The sequence below is a fragment of the Falco cherrug genome, chromosome 4 (genome assembly GCF_023634085.1).
Source record: "Falco cherrug isolate bFalChe1 chromosome 4, bFalChe1.pri, whole genome shotgun sequence".
Lineage (NCBI taxonomy): Eukaryota > Metazoa > Chordata > Aves > Falconiformes > Falconidae > Falco > Falco cherrug.
In genome coordinates, this window is record NC_073700.1 from 44,195,178 (window position 1) to 44,220,293 (window position 25,116).

Below are 25,116 nucleotides of genomic sequence, written 5' to 3' on the forward strand. Positions count from 1 at the left end.
AGTCGGACTTTGTCCGACCCTCAGGAATAGCTGGAGATAGAATAAAGGTGAAAATAGATCTGTGGGTCGTCTCACTGCAGCCTGGTGTGCACGCTTTCCATTGGGCAAGCAATGGAAAGGCAGCACAGCGAGGGTGTATGAAAAAAGGCTGAAATGGGGGCTGAAAACGGCAGAAGCATCAGAAAACAGGATGGAAACAAAGTCAATTTATCTGCTTCGGCCACCAGCAGCAGGGCAGCTTGCTTCCTTCCAGTCTTGCCAGTTCTTGCCTCTACTAGCAGCTAGGAAGGGTTGTGACATTGATTTATTTAGCTGTGAAATTGAATAATGGATCACACCCAAACCATGCTTCTGTGGTGAGACAGTTGGTTGCACTGTTGATGCCTGTTTCCTCTGACCATGCTGATTCCTGTTTCATACCTCCCACCTTTAAGAGCTTTTCCTTCCCACCACTGCCCCCACCTTTACCTGCAGCAGGGCCCAGGGCTCTCTTGGGGAGAGAAGTGGCAGCACTTTCCTCCAGTCTTTTTGGCAGGGAGGAAAACCAACTCCATGGACAATGACCAGGCAAAGGCAGAGAATAGCTTAATCTTTGGAGTTTCAAACAGATTTGTGGGTCCTTCAAAGCTAGAAGGCAGTACAAGTCCTGAGCTTTCCTAAGTCACATTTTACAAAGATATAGGAAGATCTGAGCCCTTGACAGTTGAGGAAGATATGGTCTGAAGCAGGGAATGTGCTTCTCTCTTTTGCTAAACAAGTATGGCCTGGGAAACTTGCAGCTTAAGTATACGGAGCAGGCAAGGGACACACAGGATTTTATTCAGATTTATTAAAGCAGCTCCAGGCTGAGTAATAAACACAACTGCTGTATATATATTAAAAAAAAAAAAAAAGTACAGAACCAGCCCACAGGCAAAGTACTGTCACATGTTAAGACATTTCAGGCAACTGCCTCTGGTGCTGCCTGTTACTTAGGAGCTTCCTTCGTCCTGTCTAGTAAATATCACTTAAAATATTCTTCTGGTTCCTGTTCCGAGATCACATGAGTCAGGAGAAAACTTGGAAACCTTTTGCAGTCTCAAGGGACAGCACAAGCCACCAGCCCAAGGAGGTCCCTCCGTGCTTGTCCCATAACTGGTCCTGAACGAAGGGGATTTACAGAAGCAGTTCAAAGCCAAAGCTGTGTTGCCTTGAGCCCTGCTGATGCTAATCAGATCCACAGAAGGGCTGGCATCCAGTTCACAGACTTGCTAAGTAGGAGGAGCCACTCGCTTCTCCTGCTCATGTCTTCAGTCTGGATCCCCGGTGAAGTGAAGCAAGACACCGGCAAAATCAGGTGTGACACCTGTATTGCAGAAGAGAGTATTGTGAGACCAGTGTGCAGCAAACCTGACAACACTCCTCACGCCTCAAAACCAACAGAGAACGCTGTTCTAGTGGAGTGACGGCTGCTTATTTCCCTCTACATACAGGAATTTTCTATAAGTATCACTGACTGGGTATTTTATTAAGTTAAACAAGTTCATTTGGGCAGTACATCTCTTGCAAGGGGAAAAGAAAAAAACCTGCAGCGACCTGGGACTCACCAGCATCTTTTCTGCCAAGAGCCTTTAGAAAGGTTTAATTCCAGTTGCACATTTTTAACAAGTTAATCACTGTGTAGCAGGAAAGAAATGGCATGAAAGGGACACCAGAGAATAATTAGAAATGGAGAAACCCTGTGTTTATATGTAGACAGAGCTTGTCTTACAAACGCAATTACCAACCATTCTGGGACTAAATCCCAGCTATAATCTTCTTCTGGCACCAGCTCACAGCCCTTGCGTCCCACAAGACATTTGGGTGCCACTAGCAGATTAACCGTGGCACCAGGAGGAGGAGGCTGTGCTAAATGCAGCAGCCGGGCCCCAGTGGCACCGCGCGGTCTATCCCAGCTCCTGCAGACAGCCTGCCTCTTAACATAACGATTGACTCCACGAGCTTGCTGTACCAGCGACGACACCCCAATCCTCCTCGCAAAGAGCATTCCCCAAAATCTTTGCACAGGCCAAGACTCAGTGGAAAGGCTAGGATGCCAGGTTAAGTGTCTTGTTATTTATACTAATCTTCTCCCCACAGCATTTCAGCACCTAAAGAGACATTCTCTCTTCTGCAGGGTTTTTAGATCCTAAACTACCAGCCTAGAAACACGTTTCTGGAGCTGATGCTCACACAAAGCTGTTCTCTAGGACAACTCCAGTCCGGATCCACGTACATCTGCCCCTCAGGGTTTAACCCTTGCACAGCACAAAGTTCTACAGAGAAGCTCTGGGCTGATCTGCAACTATTTACCTTCAGGTTCTTCATCACACTGCAACTCAGGCAGACAGGTACTTCCAGGTGCTGACGAAGGCGGTGGGGATGAGGGAGTAAGGCACTGTTGTGATGCTGCTCCAAGTGTCGGATGATGGGTCGTAACAGTCCAGTGTTTTGCAGCGCTGAGCCCCGCAGTAGCCCCCCACCACATACAGTCTGTTACCCGATGTAACAGCGCGGCAGCTGATACGCTTAGCGGTGACATCCCCAAATTTGGACCACTGGTAGGTATCACTGTGGAAACGGTAAGCGGAGCTGGCAGAGAACTCTGTGTCCCCCCCAATGATGATGATGTGGCTGCCCACCACGGCGGCAGCCGTGTACCGCCAAGGCTGGGGGCAACTGGCAGGCACCGTCCAGCGATTCTGGCAGGGGTCAAAGCACTGCACCTTGGGCAGCTTCTCCTGGTTGGCGCTGGTGCCACCGAAAACAAACAGCTTCATCTTGGCTCCCACCACAGCGGCGTTGCTTACACCTTCTCGGAGAGGAGCCACCAAGGACCATTTATCCAGCTGCGGGTCATAGTGTTCAACTTGCTTGAGCGAGACGGAAGGAGAGGCCGGGAAGGCACCACTCACTGCTGTGTGACCCCCCACCACGTACAGACTGTGGTCCAGCTCAGCAGAGCCATGGCCAAACCGCGCCACCAGCATGGGAGCAGCTTTTGCCCACTCATCATGGAGGGTGTCGTAAACCCAGACATCTTTGGAAGCGCTGTTCTCGGAGCCTTTGCCGCCGGTGATGTACACTTTGCACCCAATAGCACAGGCACTGCACTCTTTACGAGGGCTTGGGATGTCGGCATGAGGAATGATCTCACTGGTTTTATGATCCAGCATATAGATCTTGTCGCACATGAAGGTCTGGCCACCGAGCAACAGCAGGGCCTGGCTGACCTTGCGGGGTCGGGCACAGCACCCTGTCACAAGGCCGTCGTTTTGCAGGATCTTCATTTTGCATCGTACAGCATCAGCCACGATCTCCTCCCCCAGCTTGTGGCTGGTCACCAGCTTCTCGCAGGCCACTTGCTTCCGCAGGTAGGACTCGGGCAGAAGGGCCAGGCGGACAGAGCGCAGCAGCTCTGGCAGAACTTCATGGCGTCGGGGCAAATCGTACCGGATCCAACCTATAACAGCTTCATAGACCAGCGTCTCATCCTCTACCTCCAGCTCCTCGCTCTCCACCAGCTCCAGCAGCTTGTCTTTGGGCAGTCGGAGGAAATCTTCAGTCTTGCAGAGTGAGGTGAAGTTCGCCAATGCCATCCTCCAGGACAGCTCCAGCAGCCGCTGGCAGCAGTGGGCATCAGACAGCAGCAGCATGTTCAAGCAATTCCCTGGGTAGAGATTCTTCTCCAGAAAATCAGCCGAAGCATCCCGAATATCCTGAAATTGCAACATGTCCCCAGCCTCCAGCAAGGACTCCGCGTTCTCCTCGTTAATCAGCACCCGGGCCGAGTAGGCATAGTCCAGCAGCAGCTCCAGCACCTCGGGGTGGAGGGAATCATGGAAGTTGACCTCAGCATCTCTGCTCTCTTTCAGGCCTCCGCTGAACATAGCGTCAAAGTAGCGGCTGCATGAGGCCAGGACAGCCCGGTGGCAGTGGAAGGCCTGGTTCCCCGCTCGCAGAACCACATCAGTGAAGAGGTGCCGCTTGCGGAGCAGATTGAGGTGGGTGAGGAGGCTGTCAGCGTGGCCTGGTTTGTGGAAGAGATGGATGTTCATGGAGCCGGAGCTCGAGCGGGATTTCCGATTCTCGTGACTGCTGACAGACATGGCGGTGAGGCTGCTCTGCAAGAGAGAACCAGAGAGTCGGCACGGAACACCCAGTAGAGCGGTCACCGGGGAGCAGCGGGGGTGCAGCGGGAGAGGAGCCGGCGGCAGGAGTTCAGTACCCAGCCGGTAAGGGGAGCTCGGGGCGGACATCCCGCAGCAGGGCACCGGGTGGTCCCGGCCCAAACACCGGTGCAGGGCACGGCTTGGCCGGGCCCCGCGTAGTACCGGGAGGGTGATGCGTGCTCCCGGTGCTGCCCGCACCCACCCGCTTCAGACCTCCGCCCCGGGGTCCCGCGCCCCGCTCCCGGGTCCCGCACCTCGCTCCGGGGCCGCCGCTCGCCGCCTGCTCTCCCGCCGCACCCCGCCGCCGCCGCGTGGCCGCTCAGCCCCCAGTCCCGCCCCCCGCCCCGCCCAGCGCGGCGGAGCAGCCAATCGGCGTCCGCAGCGCCCTCCGCGCACTCTGTGAAAGGGAGCCGGGGCCGGGCGCTGCGCATGCGCCGCCCCTTAACCCTTCGCTGCCCGGCGGCAGCGTGTGCTCGTGTGGCTGTCCCCACGCGTGTCCCCCCGCTTTGCAGCGCGGCTGCCCCCGGGCAGGAGCACCACGGCTTGGGGCAGTTAGTAGCCCAAAATGGAGGGTTGCCGCTGCTAAAGGCCGGCTGCAGCTTTGGTCACGGCGTGTCCCCCCCGCCCGACGGGGCCCGGGCTCCGCGCTGGAGTCAGCAGCTCGGCTGCTAACGGCCTGCTGACAAAGGGAGGTCACGGCCGAGCAGGTCCCTGCTCAGCACATGCTTTCCTGCATGGAGCAAAGCTGGAGCCGAGTTGGGCTGATGGCCAGATCAGAAAAAGGGAGAGAAAAAAAGGCAGATTTTGGGAGGGTGGGGTCTGCCCACACAAGGTCTGAGCTGAGAGAGCTACAAGAAAGAGAGCGCGCTAAAAAAAAGAGACCAAAATAAGAGACCCAAAAAAAGCGACAAGAGACCTAATAGACAAAAAGAGACCTAAAAGAGGCAGAAGTAGCCATCATAGGTGAGCCCTAAATACTGTGTCAGTGGGTACCAAAACCATGCGACAGAAAAATACACATTTCAAAAAGTCTGAATTACCAGGTTTTGCCTTATCTTTGTGCTTCACCGGCTGCAATTTAAAATCGCTTAATGAGGAAGCGGATGAAGCAAATGCGCCTAGAGTGGTTTACAGCATCCTTTCTGCAGTTTAAAATTAAAAAGCATGGGTTAGAGTTTTACTGATTTGGCATTGGAGGCATGTCTATTTGGTTGGGGTTTTTTTAAATCGCTGTAGCCACGTTGTCCCATGCTCAGCAGGAAAGTGTATTCTGAAGGAACGGTTTAACAAGGTTAAGAATAAAAAAAGACATAATCTGATTTCTTAATAATTAAATTAATTTTTAAAAACCCACTAAACTGCAACAAGAGCCACCACAGAGAGTGACGAGAGTGGGCAAGACTCCTGTCTGTCCCTTACAGATATATTTTTTTTTAATGTATATATTTGTGTGTATATATATTAAAAAAATTAGTCTTTAGCTGTCCCTAAATAGCAGGATCTGGGCACTCTGCCTGTTCGGGCACAGGACCTGTGACATGAGCAGAGAAAAAACAAAGAGTCTAACGCCTGCCCACACTCCCAAGTTGTACCAAAACCTGTAAATCTGACACCAAATTCAGAGCCCAGTCAGGAAGGCATCCTCTGGGGCACTTAGCAGTGTAAAGGTCCAGATAAACTGCAAGGATGGGGCAAAGGGTAAAGAGTATCAAGACCTCACTGTTCTCTTTGAACACAGGCAGGGAATAGTTTCCCATTTCTGTGCCAAAACCAACAAAAGACAACAGAAATAGAGGTCAAACCTTCCAGAAACGCAGTGTGCGCCATACTGCGCTGCAGGGTGCACGAGCACCGTGCAGATTAAGCAGAACTGGTTTCAAAAGATGCATTTCCATGACAGCTAATCAGGGGCTCTGAATTATTGTGGTAGAAGGAAGGCTGGTAACAGATGGGGAGCTGTAGCTAACGCATCACAAATGTTTTCTGTCGCCTAGGCACTGTCTAGAGCTTTCTAGAAGCAGATAAAGAGCATTTGCCTAGTTATCAGAAGGAATGATCACTCAAGGCCACCTTTGAAGCATTCATCTCGTTTATTATTGGCACCGCCTAGAAATGTAACTGTAAATTCATCTTGGCATTGGTTTGACTGATCCTTTGAAAAGCGATTAACAAATTTGCTACTTTCTTTAAAAAATAAAAAGTCCGTTGGCCGCTGCCAGAGCCTGGTGGAAGAGCTCCACCCGGTGGCATTCCGTAAAGGCACAGCTGGAGACGCAGTGCTGCTTTGTGAAGAACCCAGGAAGTCTCCACTTACAGTATTTCTCCTTAAATGAGGCACACAGACTAGAAGAAAGCTTCACAAGGCACTCCTTACAGTTGCTGTTTCTTTCCCCTCTCAATTCTAAAGAAACACAACCGTCACAAACAAAATAACCCAGCAACCTGCCTCAGCCGCTTGCTCCAGTTAGCGCTCAGGGGATCTGCTCTGGCCTCAAACGCCAAAATACCTGATGGAGAAACTCGTTATGCGTCACCTCCCTGGTTCAGATGAGGCACCAAGTGCTGAGCCCAGAGCTTGAATCGCAGGATCCGACCCTTAGAAGTTTTATGTGACAGAACTGTGGTTGTTCCTCTGCCTAACCCTGACTTTGTGCTCTTTTAAGTGATAATGAAGACTGGAGGGTTGCATTTGTCTTTTGGGACATGGAAAGGAAGGACAGAAGTGATTTTCCACCACCACCACCCCTCTATTTTACCAGTCCTAGGAGATTTCTTGATTTTCAGAGGATTTGCCTGAAAGATTTCTCTGATGAGGAGTAATAAAAATTGTTAACCGCAACAATCCTCTCTGTAATAGATGTCTTGATTATAGCACAAATTACAGGATGCGTGAATTTCAATCACCAACACCCAGGGAAACTACCCTGCCTCACTAAAGGCATTTTTGCCATGTAAAATTGGGCTCTTGAAGCATAATTACACTTTATACAGCTTCAGAATTTCCTCCTCTAGATGTTTGGTAGATACCAATCAGGGAAGATACAGTCCCCAGGAGACCTACTAACCATGGAGGAAACCGTCCAGCCCAAAGAAATCCAGGAGGTAGCCAATGGATTGCATTGGAGATATCTGCTACATCTGTGATGATGCTCAAAACTTCAGCCTTCACTTGGGCTTTCATTTCCTTTCGACTCAGAGGCAAAGATATACTGTTGAAAGCAAAAGTAGTATTAGTGATAGCTCATAACATAATTATTAGCAACAGCTCACGAATGAAAACAGATAAATTTGGATTAAATTAGCTGTGTAGCCAAGAGGAGAAATCATACCACTTGTGCTGCCTCAGCTTTCTTCTTAAAATAAACAAGATTCTCAGGGATCTGAAAACAAGACAACAGTTATTTCTCCAACAGCAAAGGGGAGGGGGTTTTTCTGTACCATTAACTGCATCTGTGCAGAAGAGCACCCTCCTGCAGCCAAGAGGGTCCTTCATTTTAGCCCGACTACAGAGAACGTGGCTCATTCCCTGTCTGCCTCCCTCCCACCGCAGACTGCGGCACCCCAGCCAGCCTTACCGCAGGATACTCAGGAGCAGGGATGAGGCCCAGAGCACCATGCTCAGAGTCCACCACTTCTGAGAGCCGACGTGGATGATGCCAATGTCTGCCGCCCAGGCAACGTGCTCGCAGGGGTAATACAGCTGGTTGGCCAGGTTGCAGAGCACCGACAGCCCCCGCACCAGGCCATCCTCGTCCTGCGGGGAGCACGGGGGACGCACCTTGGCACCTGTGGCATGGCCAAGATGGGCTGCCGGTGCCCTCCGTGCCCTGAGCTCACCTTAGGGCCCAGCCCGTAGCCACAGCTGTAGCTGAGCATAGCGAAGTCGTCGAAGAGGCGCAAGGCCGTGCGGCAGGCGCTCAGCTGGGCCGACACGGCCAGGAGGCTCCCGGGCAGCCCGGACGGAGGGGCCTGCGGCCCGGCCAGCGCCCCGCCCGCCAGCTGACAGCCATAGCAGAGCGCACGGACCTGCGGAGGCACAGCCCGGTGAGGGCCCGGCCCTACCGGTACAGCAGGGCCCCGCCGGGCCGCCCCCGCCACTCACCACCCGGTCGCGGCCGCGGTAGGTCTCCAGCGCGGCGACCAGGCCGCTGAGAGCGCCCGCCGCCATAGCAACGCTTCCGGGATGTGATGTCACAGCGCGGGGCTCACCGGGAAGGCGGGGAGCCGTCGCCGTGGCAACGCGTCCTGGTGGCTGCTGGAGCTCGCCCGAAGCCTCCCGCTTGCTGGTAGATGGCGGCCTACGCCGTGCCGATGATCCCGGTGCCCCTCGCGGGCCTTCCCCTCCTGAAGGCGACCCACGTCCAGCTGGGGACCAAGCACTGGGCGCCGGCCAGCGCCTGTCAGCCATTTTCTCACACCCAGTTCCCCCCTCACTGGGGGGTTTACAGGCCGGCACCGGCCGGCCGCCCTGCAGGGGGCTGGCGCTAGGCCCGTCCTGGGGTGGCGGTGAGGAATTCTGCTCGAAAACTCGCTCGACGTTTCCAAACAGGCTTTTGCAGCCGGTTGCCCTGGCTGATCCCCCAAAGTCACATGTCCGCATGCATGCAGACCCCAGCATCCGCATCCTCACCTTGATGATGAGGCAGAGCTTCCCCTGCCCTCCCACCCCCCTTCAAAGACACCCGCAGTCCACAGCCAAGAAATGGAAGGATAACTTCCCTTGTGGAGACAGAGAGAAAATAAGGCTCCCTACATCCATCTACACCTCCTCATGCCCAGCACATGAGATCCAGCCCCCTCCCAGGCCATGGCATTTGCACAGGGGTGAGCTGTTTTACAGCCTGCTCTGTCCCCAACACACCTTCCCTGCAGTCCTCGGGGGGGCTGCGCAGGCTTCCTGGGCACTGGGGGGTTGTGTGCCTTGGCTCAGGGTCGTGCTGTGAGCAATTAACACTGTTACAACTATTTGGATATTTTGCTTTCTCTTTTTGTAGCTGAGTAAATCGATCTGAATCTCGTAACACAGGTTAACAGCACTAACTAAAGCCAGCCAGGCTTTTGCTGTGCAGCCTTTCCAGCTGTCTTCTGTACTTGCTGTATCCTCAGATGCCACAGTTTTCACACCAGAGCTACATCGGTGCTGATGCACTGTGTCCATGTTCTGCAGTGTTGCAGCTCACCTTACTGCAGTATGGTGTTAATTGCTTTGCTGTTTCATTACACGAAGTAGATTCAGTAGTAAAATGCTGAAAAAGCAGCTGCCTCAATATCGCATCTTCAATATCATTAATATTTCCTTTTACGGTTAAATGGAGTATTTTTAGAAGTAACACTTTTTTTATTGTAAAATGTGTTTTTACAAATAACATTTTCCCTTCTGGCTGTTTGGCAGGATGTGTTCCCATTATTGATGAGGCTGGAGCACCCTATTACCACACTTCTTATCAAGCACAGTTTAAGGGTGAATGGACCCCACCTGCAAAGCCAAGTGAAAAGGTAACAGCATGACTTTGGGGAGGACCAAAACACAGTGAAAGGGCAGCACATTCTGATGTTGAACCCTGTCCTGAAAGGGGTGGGATCTGTGCAAGTGAAAACCAGATGGATGGAAAGACAGAGAGGGGAAACAAAGGGGTTATGCTTTAAGTGGCTGTTCTGTAGCTCTGTTGGCTCCCCTTCAGCACGTGTCTCATATTAATTTTGGGGATCACAGAAGCAGCGGAGCTGTGAGCAAGCAGAAACATGCCTACGGTGCACCAGACAAGAGGACACACAGGTATCAGCAGGAACCTGACAGACATCCCCAGCAACTGCTCTTTCTGATGAACATTGCTGTTGAAGCAGCTCATATCTGATATCTTGCAGAGTCTATGACAAGGAACATGCTGCCTCGCAGATCTACCGCATGAACCTGCAGCTGGGGGATGGCTGCATCGGATTCTCCACCTCGACGTCAGAGCACTTCCCAGTACGCGATCCAGGTAGGGTAAGCCTGTGACACAGAGGCAACGTGTACAGTCCACTGCTGAGGTTTATAACAAGCTGAACAGTAGGTTTTATCACTTGGGTTTAGTGATATAATTAAAGATATAATGCATTCCTATAATATGTATATTATTTTAAGTTTTTAATGTTTTACAGTTTTTACGTACTCAGCATCAGTGTCATCGCTGTGAGGCTCTGTTTCATCCTCACTCTGCTTCCCTGGCAGGTTAAATAGCTGTATTCGTTCCTGGGCTCTAGTGCACGAGGAGAAGATGCTGTAGCTATAAATTGCTCAGAGACTGGAGTGCTCTGACATCTTTCACTCTTGCTTTTGCCAGAGCATGTAACTATTGCCCGTCCAAACATGTTTGCCTCATCCATCCCCAGAGGCGATGAAGACCCTGAGAGAAATAAAGCATCGGCAAGTGCTACTACTACGAAGCTCTCCTACCCAGAGGTCTGTTCCCAGCTTTCTGTGCAGGTGTTTCTCTGGTGGAGACCCTCTCTTCTTTTACATACACTATTCTGGCACCTAAAGCAGATGTTGTTGTCCCTTCTTCCCTCCCCACACTGTGTGGCAACACTCTACTCTGGGCTATGCAAAGTGTACCGTGCAGTAGGGTGCCTTCCTCAGCCACAGCCTGTTTCTGTTAAAGCAGCTCTTGTGTTCTGCAGACTGACAGGTGGAACCTTGCACCGAAGCCTGACTTGCCACTTCAGAAACATCGAAGCAACATCTGCTTGGGAGATGAGCATTCAGGCTCCTGTTTCTTCAGCATAACACAGCAGTCACACTTATCAGCCACCCCGCCAGAGCCAGAGGGTGACGGCAGACAGCAAGAGACACCGTGAGAGCCACATCCCCTTCAACTACCACAGTAAGGCCATGTTGCTCAGACTGTTGTGGTGCCAGATGAAACCTGCTGAGGTTCTCCTAGCTCCGTGCAAGGGACAGCAATGCCTGCTGCTCTGGGAAGGAAGGCAGCCCAGACATCTTGTGTTGGAAATGGCAGGAAGGCACATCTTTTGTAAAATGAGACTGTAACCCCAAAACCAGGCAGGACAGACATGCTTATACATGTTGCTGCTGGATCTCACAGTGGCTTCTAATCTCAGGCACTTTCACCTCCCCAGATGACATCTTGCCTGCCACTGTGATGCCTGTGCCAGCTGTAGCCATTCACTGCCATCATGCAGTGCTGTTTAGCATGTTGAGGTGGCATGAATGATTTCTGGGACAAGAACTAGTGGCTTGATCTTTCTCCCTTGCTCCATTTGTTTTTAAAAGTTGTTTTACATTTGTATGTGGGATGAAGGAGAGGATTTTGATCAAAAACTGTGCCTATGCAACCTCAGGAAGGGATGCGGTTAGAGCTTGTCATGGGAAACATTAAGAAAATCCTCCTCTGACGTTGCATCCTGGTTCTGATGGCCAGTATTCTGCAACTAAGAGAGAGGTCACTTCTGTTTTTAAAGGCATTTGTTTTACTAAATGTGAAACAGATCACAGTTGAATTGAGCTTTTCCTTGGCCCCAAACTTCTGGAGAGTTCCATAACTAGCATATGGAGTGATATTCCTGCAACTGTTGTGTGAATTTCTTGATTTACTTCTTCGCTCTGAGAATTGTTTTCGGCCTAGGCAAAGGTTTTCAGCTGATGACAAAGCCTGCCTTTTCCTCTCGTTAATGGAAACACACACAGATCTGTTACTGCAAGTCAAACTACAAAGCTTTTCTGATGTTGCCTCCTAATTTACTGGCTTGAATTGAATTTTTATTTAAATTCCATCTGTCAGCAGATGAAAGTTCTGTCACAACCACACAGGCCATGCTGGTCCCACACAGACAGCAGAAACAACGACTCTCTGAAGACATGCTACAGCAGGTATAGCCTTAGTAGTCTTGGATTTACCACAAGGCGGCTTGGGGAAGTGGGTTTATACGAAGCAAAGCTATAGCCTCCCCATTGACATCATCAGTTTTGGTGTGTTGCTCTTGGGCTACCTAAGATGGGATAAGCCATGCACCAAATCCTGTCTGCCTTCAGTTCTCAAGTAAATGCTCTGTGGGGAGCAGAGTCGTAGATGAGAAAAATCTTTGAGGGGAGAGGAAGGATATGCAACCAAATCCCTAAGCCAAGGGATATTGGAGGGAGGGGGAAGGTGATTCTGGTCCCCCACAGGTGATCAGAGGAGGAAAAGCGGCATGGCTAGAGGCGTCCAGCCAAGGTAAACATCTCTTTGCACCACCAGCAGAGAAGGCTGTACAGCTGCCAGAGAAAAGAGGAGGCAGGCAGGCACAGACCGCAGCTGCCCAGGGGGTGACCCTTCAGGTAGCAGCACAACGCTCAGATGTTGGGGCTGCCAGGTTCCATGTAACCACCTGCCTCTTCCTCAGCCCTGTCCTCGTGTGCTGAAAGCCATTTTGTCTTCTTAGTTGAAATGCTCACACCTGGAGCTACCCTGGAGGACACAGGATCGCTTCAGGACTGAACAGAAAGATAAGTTCATGTCCAAGCCAGGGGTCCCAGCAGAAATCCAAAAGGGAAACTCCCAAGTGAGTTGCGTCCCCCTTGGAACCTTGAAAAAATAGTGTCCCTGGAGGAAGATGCTCTTCGCACCGTGATCTTCTCCCTTCTTCACTGACCACCCAGAACTTGCTGCACTGCGGACTCCCTACACATCATGTTACCATCCTGGTGCCCTGCTCTTGGCCCCTCTATGTGTTATTACAGGGAACATTTATTTCTTGAGCAATTCAATTTGACTTGAATGAGGACACAAGAAGGTGTTGTGACAGCAAGAACAAACACTGGGAGATTAGTGCAGTGATGTGGGTGACACATCTCTCTGGATCGCAAGACCCATGGAGCACCTCTAGGCAGGCGCTGGGGCAGGAGGAAGCAGGTGGAGTAGGGGGAAGCTCAGAGAAAGGGCAAGAGATCAGAAGCAAAACGAGAGGCACTGTCGGGGCTGTGTGTGGGCTGAAATATTCCTTTATTATCTGTTTGGATTTTGGTGTCAAGGCCTGAAACCAAAGGTCAGTGAACAGTAGGGCAGAGAGGTAGCTCTCCCCAGCTTATGATGAGTGGGCTGTTTTCTTAGAGGTGAGCTGTGTATTTTTGTTGAGTTGATAACTTACATGGGTTTCCTGAATGCTGAGCTTGCGCTAACTCTTTTTGGGATATATGTATTTTAAGGAGGGATCAGCGTGGGCTGGTCAGCCCGCTCCCCAGGCAGCCGAGTGAGCAGGGTCAGCTGCTGCAAAGTCACAGCTGCCACTTCACAAGCTCTTTTCAGCCTTTTGATGCAGATCGGCTTGATTCCCATCTGCTGTGAGCCAGCGCTACAGCATTTGAGTGCGGGTTACTAAACCATTTCCAACTGCTGCAGTTTGTGTGTGAGCAGTGGCTGGGCCCACAAGCCCTCGTGCTTTCCTCTTGGGATTTGACTCTGCGTCTCTCAGGAAAGGGACAGTCCTTGCTCATGTGTACTTCAAAGAAGTCACGTACTCAAGTCTTGCAAATGCACGCAGGCACTTCACATTGGTATCTTACGTCGCTACGTTGCAAACACCTCGATTCAAACACCAAGATGACATCATTTGGTGTAGTAACAGGGACTTGCATCTGCTACAGATCTGCCCCATTGCTTTTATGTGACCCTGAGGTGGTGTTTGTTGGGGGGAGATGGTGAACAGCACCCTTTGGTGGAACAGCTGGCTGGGAGAGCTGTTCCTGGGAGGACCCTGTAATTATTCACTGTCTTTTCCTTTTCCTTTTTTTTTTTTTTTTTTTATTTTGATGCAACTTCAGACGCAGAAAGTAAAACTAGCTTTTGGGATAAGGGTCTTCATTTTCTAAACTCCTCTCCCACACCTTCCAGCTATGCCCCAGGAATGCTTGAACTGGGAGGGCCAAACAGCCTGCCTGCGATTCCCCCAGCTATGTGGAATCTGCCAGCACGGTTGGGTGGTGCGTGACACCCCTCCCTGCCAACAGAGCCACCAGCATGTACCAGTAGCACGTCGACAGTGTCTGTGACTCAGAGATAAGATGAAGTCACGTTATTTCTCGATCAGTTTAAAAACACGTCACCCGTCTCTGCGGGCCCATCCTCAGCACAGCATCAGCCTCATGCATGTGAGGTCAACGCTGAAGCATCACTGCAAAGCAGGGTCTCAGTCCAGCCCTGGGGAAGATTAGGCCAGTTAGAGGCAGAGATAAATTAGGGGATCTTGGTGTAGCCTTTGATCTTTCCTCCGTTCCCTGGAGGGCTGCACAGCTGCCTGTCCCGCTCCCCTCGGCCCAGGCAGGGACTGACCTCCTGGAGCTGCTGGATAAGTGGGACCAGCAGGGATGCAGCCCCTGGGGCGCGTGCAGAGCTTGGCAGTGGAGCTGGAGGATGGGCAGGTGTGGGGTGCCTACAGCAGCGGGGAGCTGCTGCATGGCCGGGTGCAGCTGGAGCTACGCAGCCCGCTGCAGCTACGGGCGCTGGAAGTGTACGCTCGCGGCTGCGCTGCCGTGCACTGGCTGGAGAGCAGCAGCGTGGGGCTCAGTATCATCTACCGTGACTACACAGCCTACCAGACCTTCCTGTACCGCCGCTGCCAGCTCATCCCTGGTAAGGCTGGGGTATGGGGGTGCTCTTCTGCTCCAGGATGTTGGGTTGGGACCCCCTTGGGCTGCAGACATCCCCCTCTGGGTGAACCTCTGCCCTGGTGCTTACCAACCCAAACAGGGTGGTCCCTCTTGGACACCTTTTTCTCACCTTCTCCGAGGGCTTCTCTGCTACTGGTTTCTAGGAGGCTGCCTGAGAGCTCAGGGCTGGTGAGCACTGAGCACAAAAGAGTTGTGGCTTTTGTTCTGTTTGCACAAGGAAGTGCAAATAGAAGTGTCTGTTCACAAGTGTGGAAAGACCACTTAGCAGTTCAGTAAATATTTGTTTTAGGTTTCCTGATGCTGGGACCGCATGTCCAGCTGGCATGTTGCTTAGATCTACTGCAAAAGGACAAGCCACTTGAATTCTTTGTGTGGTTGGGATGAAATGACCCAGAGCCAAGGGACATGGGAAATCTCAGCTGTCCATCTGCTCATTAACTCTGTCCTTCCTTATAAAAGTGCCTGTCTTTCATCCCCCCCTCCTGTGCTAGTGTTACAGGCATGGCTCTGTGGCTTTTCCTTGCTCTTGATGGCCTTGTTATTGTCTGTGACACAGTGCTATGTGCTGCCTGGCCCTGGAGATGGTTGTAGGACTCTGCTCATACTTAGGGCATTTGTCTCAGTGGCCAAGCGCAACCCAGAAAGCGGTGCTACCCCTAGCTGGCAAATGTAGAGGTTGCAGGAAGAAACTGGAGTGATGGATGGAAAGAGGATGTGAGTTGCCTTCCTGGAGGTGTTCTTGTCTCTGGACTGCACTGGGGGGTCATATTCTCTATTTCTGCATGACTGTATCTTGCCAGCTGCTCCAAACACCTACATTACTCTGGAGTTTCTGTCCTTTAGCAGTGGCTTTTCTGTGCCGTGCCTAAGGATGGCCCCTTCACAGCTGCCGGTGTGCTAAGTGCACCGATTACAATTAAGGGTGTGGCACAAGCCCTTGCCCTGAACCCCAGCAGAGAAAGCCCTGAGCACTTGGTCACTGCAGTGTTTGGATGGTGTCCACATTAGCTGTAAGGTTACGGGGTGAATTTTATCCCCCGTTATCCCTACAGTGAATGTCTGTAGGGAAACCACAGGCTGCTGTGAGCAAGGTTTGGATTTTGCTGCTGGGACTGTGTGTGATGGAAGCCCCTGGAGCCATCTGAAGAAGAGCACTTGGCCAGGGGCTGGAGGAATTGCGTGAGCTGCTCAGCCTCACCAGCATCCCACGCTGCGGTACCTTGGAGCTGATGGTTTCTGGCCCTCGCTTACTGCATGGGGAGAGCTGAACTGGGCTACGTGGGGAGCAGAGAGCCTCCCAGAACTTGTGGGCTGGGATTTTATTGTCTCGGTCCGTACATGAGGATTCCTTTTCTGCTTTGTGAGAGGGACATGGGCATGTGATCACAGGAGTGTTTAAGGGAGCAAAGGCTGTGGGCTGTGAAGGATGCTGTTCTGCAGCCAAAATCACTTCCTTTGGATCCCGCTGGGTCCCGCTCTGTCCCCGGCAGCAGCATGAGGACCTTCCTGATGTCAGCTGGTGAGAGGCTGCTGAAAATGTGCCATCATCCAAAGGTCCCTGTGACTGCTCCCTTCTTGTTGCTTCTCGATGAGATCAACGTGTCTGCCTGGTGCTTCAAAAATGCAGGTTTTGCCATGGTAACAAGGCAGTGCAGAGGAGGGAAGCTCGCAGCGATAAGAGCTCTCTCTTCTGCTTTCCCCTGAGCTGCGAGTTTATCTGCAGTTTCCTGGCAGGGTGGCAAGCACCGGCACCCGGGGTGCTGCGCTGTGAGACAAGAAAAAGGGTGAAAGAAAGATGTTCTGACTGCATGGCAGGGCCACTCAATGTGTATTGTGTAATCATCTTTGGTAGGGAGCAGGAAGAGAGAAGACAGTGGTTTAATGCGCAAAGGCAAGGAAAGCCCCGGACTCTTTTACATGAGGTGATGTGAGAGAGCCCTCAGAAACGTACGTTACTTTTGTGCAGTGCTCTTTTCTGTCCAAGGATCCTGCAGCACTTCCCAGAGGTGTAGATCCTGCCCCGGTGAGAGGCAAACATCTAGAAGCCATTTTATTTCCATGGAGACACTGAGGAGAGTTACGGCACCTGTGCTAAGAGCACATCAGGGCTCTTATTCAGTCATGGGGTGGCCCTCGATCAGCGCCTTAGTCCTTCTGCACAGGCAACACTGGCAAATCCAGGAGGGACAGAGCTTATTCCTTAAGCTGGGAGTATGCACTTGTGGCAAGGCTCTGCATTGTCCAGCTTGTCGCATATTGGGGCAGGGTAGAGCTGCTGACTCACCTTTTTATCTGCTGCGTTCCCCTGTCTCTGGCTTTCCAGGGACCCTCGTGTGGCTCCAGGGTCAGTGAGAAGAAGCCACCAAGTTCCAAGCAGCGGGTCAGGAAAGGAGAAGCCCCTTGTGAGCTGGGCAGGGTGTCAGCTCCTGCTGGGACCAGCTTAAGACTGGCCAGACTGTAGGTGGGGCTGAAGAGTTGGAGATCCTTCCGGCACCGAGCCTGGTCTGGGTTTTAGTTGGATTTGGGCACCCAGGAGCATTCTTGAATGGAAAGCCCTTGGCTGTGGTCCCACAGCCCCTGCACCTGGAGATCCTGGGAGAGAGGAGAGACCCTGTCCCAGCGCTGGGGTCCCAAGGACGTTAGAGAGGGACTTCCCACCCCACGTGGAGGCAATGAGGGGTAGCTGTGGGTATCTCGTGCGGCTGACACGGGAGGGAAGTTTGCAGAGATGCTCATCCCGTGGGCGAAGGCTGAGTCATGGGCTGAGGGGTGTGTGCTGACAGCGGGAGGAGGAAGATGCCAACCGCGGGATGGAGCTGCCTTAGCCAGGCCAAGGCTCCAGCCCCTCTGAGCCCCACCACCTCTAATGTCACTGTGCATCACAGTGGGGACACCAGGCACCTTCCCAGGGTTGGCGTCACCCGTTATCTCCTGCTGTGATGTGCCTTCCTTCCCTCTTTCCCTCTCCCTTTACAGCCTGCTATGATTCATGTTTGCTTGTGGCAGAAAATGGTCGTGCACATAAAACAAAACATGGTCCGCTTCCCTTGGGGAGGGAGACAGACAATTCCAGTTAGGCTTTGGAGACAGCTAAAGCTTTGCAAGGCTTCAGCCCAGCTCATTTTCCGTGGCTGAGATCAACCCTATTCAGCACAGCAGGTCCTGCCCAGCATGGCTCGGAGCAACTTGAAAATCCTCAAAACTTCGGCAGTCAAATGCTGAGTAACATTTTTAATGCCTGTTTTGTCTTATCCCCAGCCCGTGCCTAGGGTGGAGAGCTCCGGTGCTGTGCAAATGTGAAATCATTATTAAAGTGGAAGTTTCTAAAGCTGCATTAACCTTTTGGGGGGGATGTAGACCCCTATCTCCATCCTTTTACAACATCTCAGGGCACTGCTGATGCTGATGCCCACCCAGAGAATCGCCAGTGCTCAGCCTGCGTGCTTTTACCCTGATGAGCACCGGCAGCAGCAGATGACACCAACAGAGCGAGTCCCCACTCCGTGCTTACACGCAGGTGTAATTTGTTGGGTTTTGGGGCGGCACTACGCAAACCCCAGTACAGGCTGGTAGAAAAGCAGCACTCGCCTGGTTAAAGAGCGCAGGGAAGATGTGTTGCTCACTCTGTAATTGCACAAGCTGAACAAGAGCCAGTTCTGGATTTCTTAGAAATAAAGGATGGCCCAGGCCAGTTTTCCCTTCATTGCCAGTTGGCCCGGCCACACCACGCCCGGAGCCCAGATCCAGTTGCAGCCTGTTCCGAGTGCTGGGAATGGCTCTTGGGAAAGGAAGGATGCGGGCCTGGAGCGAAAGTTGCTGATGCTCCGAGCAAGAAACTCCCCTGGCACAGCCGCTGGCTGCGACCCTGGGAACACTTCTGGAACACGGAGTCGGTGGATGGGATGGGACCGAGGGATGGGAGCTGGAGGGGGGTTTTGGGGGGCCTTGTGCACCACCGCATCAGCCAGAGGGTTATCCACGGCAGTGCTCAGCCCTGTGAACCACCCCACTCCCCACACGTTCCCGTGGGCTGCCGCTGCCCCTACACCCATCGGGGTCCCTCGGTGCGGGATCGGGGTCTGTGGGCAGCCGGAGGCCCTGGGCAACCGCGCCGGGACGCGACCCACCGCCCCAGGGCCCAACATCCCCCCTCCCACGCCCCCCACGAGAGCCCCACGCCGCCGGGGGGGCGGCCCGCACATGCTCCCTGCCTTGTTTTGCAGGGCCTGGCGGGGCCGCCCCGTCCCGTCCCGTCCCGCCCCGCCGGGGCCGCCCCCGGGCGCGCCGGGCACTTAAAGCAGGCGGGGGGCGGCAGGGCCGCGCTGCGCCGGGCCGGGCTGTCGCCATGCTCTTCGATCGGCTCAAACGCTTTTCCATCGTGCTGGAGGGGACGGGGGGGGATGCCCCGGCCGCCTTCAGCCCCGGGCAGGCGGTGGCGGGCCGCGTGGTGCTGGAGCTGGCGGCGGCGGCGCGGCTGGGAGCCCTGAGGCTGCGGGCGATGGGCGCTGCCCGCGTCCACTGGAGCGAGTCCCGCAGCGCCGGCTCCAGCACCGCCTACACGCAGAGCTACAGCGACCAGGTGGAGTTTCTCAGCCACCGCGACACGTTGCTGGCACCCCCAGGTAGGGCACCCAGCACCCCAGCGGGGCGGCGGCTCCGGGGGAGGCACCCCGGGGCGCTCGGAGAGCGGAGCGGCGGGCGCGACACCCCGCGGCCGAAGTAACGGGGGCGGGGGGCTGCCGGGGGCACCCCGGCTGGGTGCCTGGGACACCTCGGCCAGCCAAAATCTGGGTGCACAACACCCCAGCCAGCTGAAATCTGGGTGCTTGGGACACCCCAGCTGCTGAGTGCATGACACCCCAGCCAGCCGAAATCTGGGTGCATGGGGTGCCTTGGGGTCTGGACTCTCTGGGGACTGGGTACACAGGTCCCCGGCATACACTGCAAATGCCGAGTCCCTCCTCGGGGTCCTGGGGTGCACAGCTGGACCCTGCTGCTGGTCAGGGTACCCCGTTTAGGGACTGGCCCCACACAAGACTCCCCCTTTGCTGTGGGTGCTCCTTGGCAGGGGAGCAGTGTTGGAAAATCCCTGCGGAGGTTCAGGAGCTTGCTTTGATCCGGGGGTGTTGGACTGGATGATTCCCAGAGGTCCCCTCCAACCCCAGCGGCTCTGTGCAATGCAGACAGGATGGAGGTGCAAACCCTGGGGGGCACAGGGGGCTTGGCTGGCCACACTGGCTTGATCGGGCATCTCTGGGCTCTCGCTCCTGAGCCACGGTGCAGGGTGGGTGCAGGCTGAAGCAGAGCCCACCCAGGGAAGCTGCCCGGCTCTCCGAGGAGGCATCCCTGGGAGGAGGCGTCGCTGGGTGGTGCGTGCCTGGAGACCTGTGGAAAGCAGAGGGTGCCCGTCACCCACTGGAGGTGTGCAGCTGTCCTGTCACAGCTGCCTTGCTGCCATTTAACCCTGGCAGGAATATTCCCATGCCGTCGTGCTGCTCTCTAGCTGCGTACTCTACATGTCTGCCACCGATTTGCCCAGAGAGGAAGTTTTGCAGGAGGGAGCCAACAGTCTTAAATCTGTTTTGTCCACAGACAACGGTGAAGTCACTGTCCTGCAGGCAGGAAGGCACGAGTTCCCCTTCACCTTCCAGCTCCCTGAGTAAGTTGGTATTTTTTTTATTTTTTTGTTGCCTTAATGCAAAGAGGGAGAGGAGCTGCTTGCTGTGTGCCACAGATCCTGGGAGCAGGGATGGGGCACCTCAAAAAAGAGATTCTATCAGCAAAGCCCTTCTAAGTTGCTTGTTGCTTACACACAGGACCCTGGCTACCTCCTTTGAGGGAAAGCACGGCAGCGTGCGCTACTGGGTGAAAGCCAAACTGCACAGACCCTGGTCGACAGTGAAGAAAGTGAAGAAGGAGTTCACTGTGATTGAACCCATAGACATCAACACGCCTGCGCTGCTGGTGAGCTCCCCCGGCTCCACCTCGGGGAAGCCTATGGGGAAGGTGTTTGCCTCCCCTCTGGCATTATAATGCAGGCCTGATTTGCAGAGGGACTATTTGCCCCCCTGTAACTTGTGCCTTCTGGTGTTACCTGGACTGGGTAGAGGTCATCTGTCTCTCTTAGTTTTTGGAAACTTTCAATGCATTGCGACAGCATCTTGCATCAGATACTTGAGAAGTTGCTGATGCTCCCTGGCAGGTTCTCAGTGCCAGGGAGGTGCTTGCTTTGAGTTTCATCCATTCATACTAAATAACTTACATTTCCATTTCTCCAGGCTCCCCAGGCAGGTGCTAAGGAGAAACTTGCTCGTGCCTGGTACTGCAATCGTGGCCAGGTTTCTGTGACCGCCAAGATTGACCGAAAAGGCTACACCCCAGGTGAGATGACATACCGGTGCCCTTGGACCTCTGCAGGCCGTGGGGTGGCCCTCAGTGGGAGGGCACGTGGGGTCACTGTCAGCTGGGCTCTTGACTTCTGGCACAAAATCAGTCAGAGAGCTTTAGTGCATGCAGCTGATGTGGGCAGCCTCTGCAGGACACACTCCTGCTGGATTTGGCCCACGGTGCCAGATAGCGTGACCAACCCTTGGTGATCCTATGCAGGAATTCCTTGAGGCAGGATCTGAGCTCTGTCTCCCCTCCTCCAACATGTGCGTCTTGTTTGGGTAGGTGAGGTCATCCCTATCTTTGCTGAGATTGACAACTGCACTAGCCGGGCGGTGGTGCCCAAGGCGGCCATCATCCAGACTCAGACCTTCATCGCTCGGGGCACCAAGAAGCAGAAGAAGTCGGTGGTGACCAGCATCGTTGGTGATTCCATTGCAGCAGGGAAGCGGGAAGTGTGGCATGGGCGGGCGCTGAAGATCCCACCGGTGGGGCCATCCATCCTCCAGTGCCGCATCATCCAGGTGGAATATTCTCTGAAGGTGAGGGACATTGTGAGGAGCATTGCAGGCGGCTCAGCTCGGTGTGGAGTGTTCTCCTCGCTAGAGCTGTGCTTGTGCCCGTTTTGGGGCTGGTGATTTGTATGAGGTCTTGGGTTCTCCCCGTTGCCACTCATGCACAGCGCAAGGGCTCATGCAGGACCACTTGCATCTCCCTCTGCATCCCACTGCAGGAATTCTCTCCTGGCCAGCTGAGGCCACTGCTCTGGGGAGATACCTGCCCCTCCGGACTGGGAAAACCCCAGCAGCTAAGCTTTCCTGCCATCTCCTGTTCCTACAGGTTTGTGTGGATATTCCTGGGACGTCCAAGCTGCTCCTTGAACTGCCGCTTGTCATCGGCACCATCCCGCTGCATCCGTTTGGCAGCCGCACATCCAGCGTCAGCAGCCAGTACAGCGTCAACCTGGACTGGCTGAGCTCCATCCCGGAGCAGGCAGAGGGTAAGCATCTCCCTCTCCCGGGAGTCTTTCTGGGTGCTTCAAAACCCCCTGGCCATCCTGTGCTGGGTAGCAAGGGTCAGAGCATATTGCCAACAGTGCTTCTTGCTCCAGAACCAGCTTTTGTAGTTTTGACTCAATTTTTGCTTGTGGTGCTGCATCTCCTGGGTTCCTTCTCCAGGGAGCTGGGAGGGTTTGGGAAATAGTGGGTTTGAAGCCCTTTTACCTGTGTGTCTCCCATGAACGCAGAGTATTTGTGTTCCCTGATGGTTCTCTTCTCTCTTCAGCTCCCCCTGAATACTCTGCGGTCGTGTCCAGCCCGGAGGCTGAGCAGAGCCTGGCTCCACCGTGCCGCAGTGAACTTGGTGGCATCCTAGAAGGTCCCTTTTTTGCCTACATCCAGGAGTTTCGCTTCCGACCACCTCCGCTGTATTCAGAGGTAACAAATTCCCCTGGGCTGGGAGGGCTGGTGGAGGCAGCTGGTACGTGCCCACTGCTGAGATTTTTTACTTTAAACATGGCTTTGCAGATTGACCCCAATCCCCCTTCAGACAACATCCGTCCACGCTGCATGACCTGTTGAGAGAAGCGCATGGGATGCAGTTGACAGCGTGGCGACCCCTTGGGATGAAAGCTTGTACCCTCACAGCACTTCGGTCTGGAAATGGGGACGTGGCAGCTGTGAGACCAGAGCCCCTGCGGCACCAAGACCCCGGCTCCGCTCACTGCCCTCAACTGCTCTTGTCGTGACTGTCCTACAGACTGCCACTAAGTGTGATGGTGTGGACTTGGGCGTGGACTTGGGCATGGTAGAACACGTGAGACTCCATGGTGTGGAGCGGCTCCATGTGTGATGGGGCAGGACACGGAGGGTTAAGAACTGCCCCAAGATTTTGGGGTTAAAACGGGATATTCAGCATGAGCCAAGATTCCTGCAGTGGCTGTGCTCTGACAACTCCTGTCATGGAAAACAGGAGCTTGGAGGTATTTCTCAGGATTAGCAGAGAATAATTTAACATTGCTGGGCTTTGTGTCCCATGGTGATGCAGGTGGAGCCCTTCTCCCGCAGTGGCTCACCAGGATTGCACTTCCCTAAGAAAGTCAAAGGTCTTTTTCTGGGCAGATGAAGCAGAGACTTTGTCTGCTGCTAATAATCCTTGCTACCAGCCTGGTGATGCCTTCAGGGGAACAGTTTGAACTAGTCCACTGAAACAAAAGGCTTCCATGGGCTGTTTCCGAGGTCTTGGGGGAATCTGTGATCTGTGGCATTCTTTTGGTGCTCTTTACCCAGAACAGGAAAGCTGGTTGCTGTGTGTCAGCACCAAACTGGCACAATGTGCTGATGCCTCCCCTGTGATGGGACTGAATCCCCCACCCCCCGCCCAAACTGCGGTGCTGCCACATGGCTGTGGAGGCTGTCGCTCTGCCATCTCCCCGGTGGCCAAGGAAAAGAGAAGGAAGCCCAGTCCAGGGCTGGTGGCAGCCACAAATGCTGGTGAGAGATGTGGAGTTGAAAGGAGTCCTTCAGGGCCAGGAGTCCTGCTCAGGATGGGCTTGATCCTGCATGCGTAGAGGGGTCAGTGGCCTCAGTGCAGTGAGGACACAGCAGCAACCGGCACTCAGCCATGTAGGAGCTGGTGAGCCGGGTGTTGGAGCAAGAATCGCTGGAGCCTGCATGCTGGGGGCTGACCCCACTTGCTCCAGCGTGACCTGAGCAGAGTTTGGGTGCTGAGGACCTTTGCATTCCCTCACTGAGACAATCCTGCCTGCGGAGCTGCTTGTTTCCCCACTCACAACCAAAGCCAAGCGTGCCTTAGCCTCCGTGCTGTGGCTGCGCTCTGCTTGCTGGGGATTGCTCAGATGATTTTTTTTTTTCCTATCTGTGAACACTTTTGTAATGACCACTCTTGTCTCTATTCTTTTTGTACAAATTTTTGTTGGAAATAAATTCTTTAAACTCAGATGTTGCCTGGATATTTTTCTGTTGCTCTCTGCTTCCTGTTGCCTGGAGCCGTGCAGCTCACGTGGCTGTTGGGTTGCGGAGTGCTCCCTCCCCTTGCTTCATTGCCCCATGGGCACCCAGCTCCACCCTGTGCCCAGTCCCACTCTGCACTGGGATTAACTGGGTCACTTGGCCAGTGCTGCTCCCCAGCAGGATTGATCCCCTGTGCCCTGCCTGGATGTCGGGCTCCCCCAGCAAATGCTGAGAGCGATGCTCTGCACTGTGCCCCTGACTCCTCCACCTCTGTGCAGGTTTGGCCCTTTTCCCATTACCGACTTAGCAAGGCTGCGAGTGAGCTTGTAATTTTTCCGTGCTTGCTTCCTGTTTGTGTCTGAGCTGTCAGAGGACAGACGCACTCTCCATCCCATGGACCTGGCAGATCCAACTGGGAGCTGGGACACTCCCATGGTGGCTCAACCATTCCCAAGGAGGGCTGGGATCAGCCCCATGCTGGGCTAGCTGGGAACACCTGGTGCCGTGCAGGAGGAGCAGGGAGGTTCCTTCACCTGCTTCCTTAGGCTGGGATTTGGTTTTTAACAGCATTTCTGTGCTCCATATCTCTGCTGAGCACAGCACATCCTGGTGCGTGCAAAGCAGGGCTTGGAGCAGGGCTTTAGTTACGTCTTCCACAGACTCTGCTGTTTAAAAATACTGCCATTGGAATGTGATTCCCTCCACACACATTTTTTTTTTTCCTTTTTGTTTGCTGAGCTGTTCAGTGCCGTGGCTGTGTCCGGAGCATGTGTTCCTGCGGTAGGCCAGGCACTCCACCGCAACCCAGTGAGATAACTCGACCCTGTGTTTGCCTGCAAGAGTCTGGTGCTCATGCAACCTTTATCCAAATCTGATTTTTATTTGGCATCCTTGGCTGCAGCAAGTAATCTTCCTCAGAAGA

General features: G+C 53.7%; 4 protein-coding genes across 6 annotated transcripts; 2 read left to right on the top strand and 2 right to left on the bottom strand.

The window, feature by feature from the left end:
- Positions 1-798: 798 nt before the first annotated feature.
- Positions 799-6,147, bottom strand: LOC102056734 (ectoderm-neural cortex protein 1-like). Its single transcript, XM_055709402.1, has 3 exons — positions 4,445-6,147; positions 2,332-4,142; positions 799-1,345 (listed from the first exon to the last, which is right to left on the bottom strand). Exons 1-2 carry the CDS (start codon positions 4,619-4,621, stop codon positions 2,358-2,360), a joined length of 1,962 nt encoding a protein of 653 aa, XP_055565377.1. The 5' UTR covers positions 4,622-6,147; the 3' UTR covers positions 799-1,345; positions 2,332-2,357.
- PEX11G (peroxisomal biogenesis factor 11 gamma) lies at positions 4,032-8,367 on the bottom strand. 2 transcript variants are annotated; one of them, XM_055709404.1, is made up of 6 exons: positions 8,293-8,367; positions 8,028-8,216; positions 7,766-7,944; positions 7,520-7,570; positions 7,256-7,399; positions 4,032-4,142 (listed from the first exon to the last, which is right to left on the bottom strand). In XM_055709404.1, coding segments are annotated over exons 1-6 (630 nt in total). In that variant the 5' UTR covers positions 8,359-8,367; the 3' UTR covers positions 4,032-4,141. The 2 variants fall into 2 exon arrangements, with proteins under 2 accessions (XP_055565379.1, XP_055565378.1); XM_055709403.1 differs by lacking the exon at positions 4,032-4,142 and having other exon boundaries at positions 6,262-7,399.
- Positions 8,368-8,414: 47 nt separating this feature from the next.
- On the top strand, positions 8,415-14,165 carry SAXO5 (stabilizer of axonemal microtubules 5). Its single transcript, XM_055709237.1, is given in 11 exon segments — positions 8,415-8,649; positions 8,652-9,014; positions 9,583-9,686; positions 9,872-9,966; positions 10,056-10,171; positions 10,514-10,632; positions 10,851-10,967; positions 10,969-11,053; positions 11,975-12,060; positions 12,612-12,782; positions 13,972-14,165. Coding segments are annotated over 11 exon segments (1,491 nt in total). The 5' UTR covers positions 8,415-8,480; the 3' UTR covers positions 14,038-14,165.
- A 122-nt stretch (positions 14,166-14,287) lies between these two features.
- On the top strand, positions 14,288-24,180 carry ARRDC2 (arrestin domain containing 2). Of its 2 annotated transcripts, none has more exons than XM_005444267.4 (8): positions 14,288-14,797; positions 20,428-20,494; positions 20,652-20,799; positions 21,114-21,216; positions 21,508-21,764; positions 22,063-22,222; positions 22,507-22,658; positions 22,749-24,180. In XM_005444267.4, exons 1-8 carry the CDS (start codon positions 14,533-14,535, stop codon positions 22,800-22,802), a joined length of 1,206 nt encoding a protein of 401 aa, XP_005444324.1. In that variant the 5' UTR covers positions 14,288-14,532; the 3' UTR covers positions 22,803-24,180. The 2 variants fall into 2 exon arrangements, with proteins under 2 accessions (XP_005444324.1, XP_055565211.1); XM_055709236.1 differs by lacking the exon at positions 14,288-14,797 and adding an exon at positions 19,138-19,457.
- Positions 24,181-25,116: the final 936 nt, after the last annotated feature.

Coding starts and splice junctions, on each gene's coding strand:
- LOC102056734 (XM_055709402.1), bottom strand. CDS start 4,621: ATGCGCAGCGCCCGGCCCCGGCTCCCTTTCACAGAGTGCGCGGAGGGC. Junction 4,143..4,444: donor AGCGGCGGCCCCGGAGCGAG/GTGCGGGACCCG, acceptor TCTCTCTTGCAG/AGCAGCCTCACCGCCATGTC.
- PEX11G (XM_055709403.1), bottom strand. CDS start 8,358: ATGGCGGCGGGCGCTCTCAGCGGCCTGGTCGCCGCGCTGGAGACCTAC. Junction 7,945..8,027: donor GCTACGGGCTGGGCCCTAAG/GTGAGCTCAGGG, acceptor TGCTCCCCGCAG/GACGAGGATGGCCTGGTGCG. Junction 7,571..7,765: donor CTGCTCCTGAGTATCCTGCG/GTAAGGCTGGCT, acceptor TCTTGTTTTCAG/ATCCCTGAGAATCTTGTTTA.
- ARRDC2 (XM_055709236.1), top strand. CDS start 19,181: ATGCTCTTCGATCGGCTCAAACGCTTTTCCATCGTGCTGGAGGGGACG. Junction 20,800..21,113: donor TCAACACGCCTGCGCTGCTG/GTGAGCTCCCCC, acceptor CCATTTCTCCAG/GCTCCCCAGGCAGGTGCTAA. Junction 22,223..22,506: donor CATCCCGGAGCAGGCAGAGG/GTAAGCATCTCC, acceptor TTCTCTCTTCAG/CTCCCCCTGAATACTCTGCG.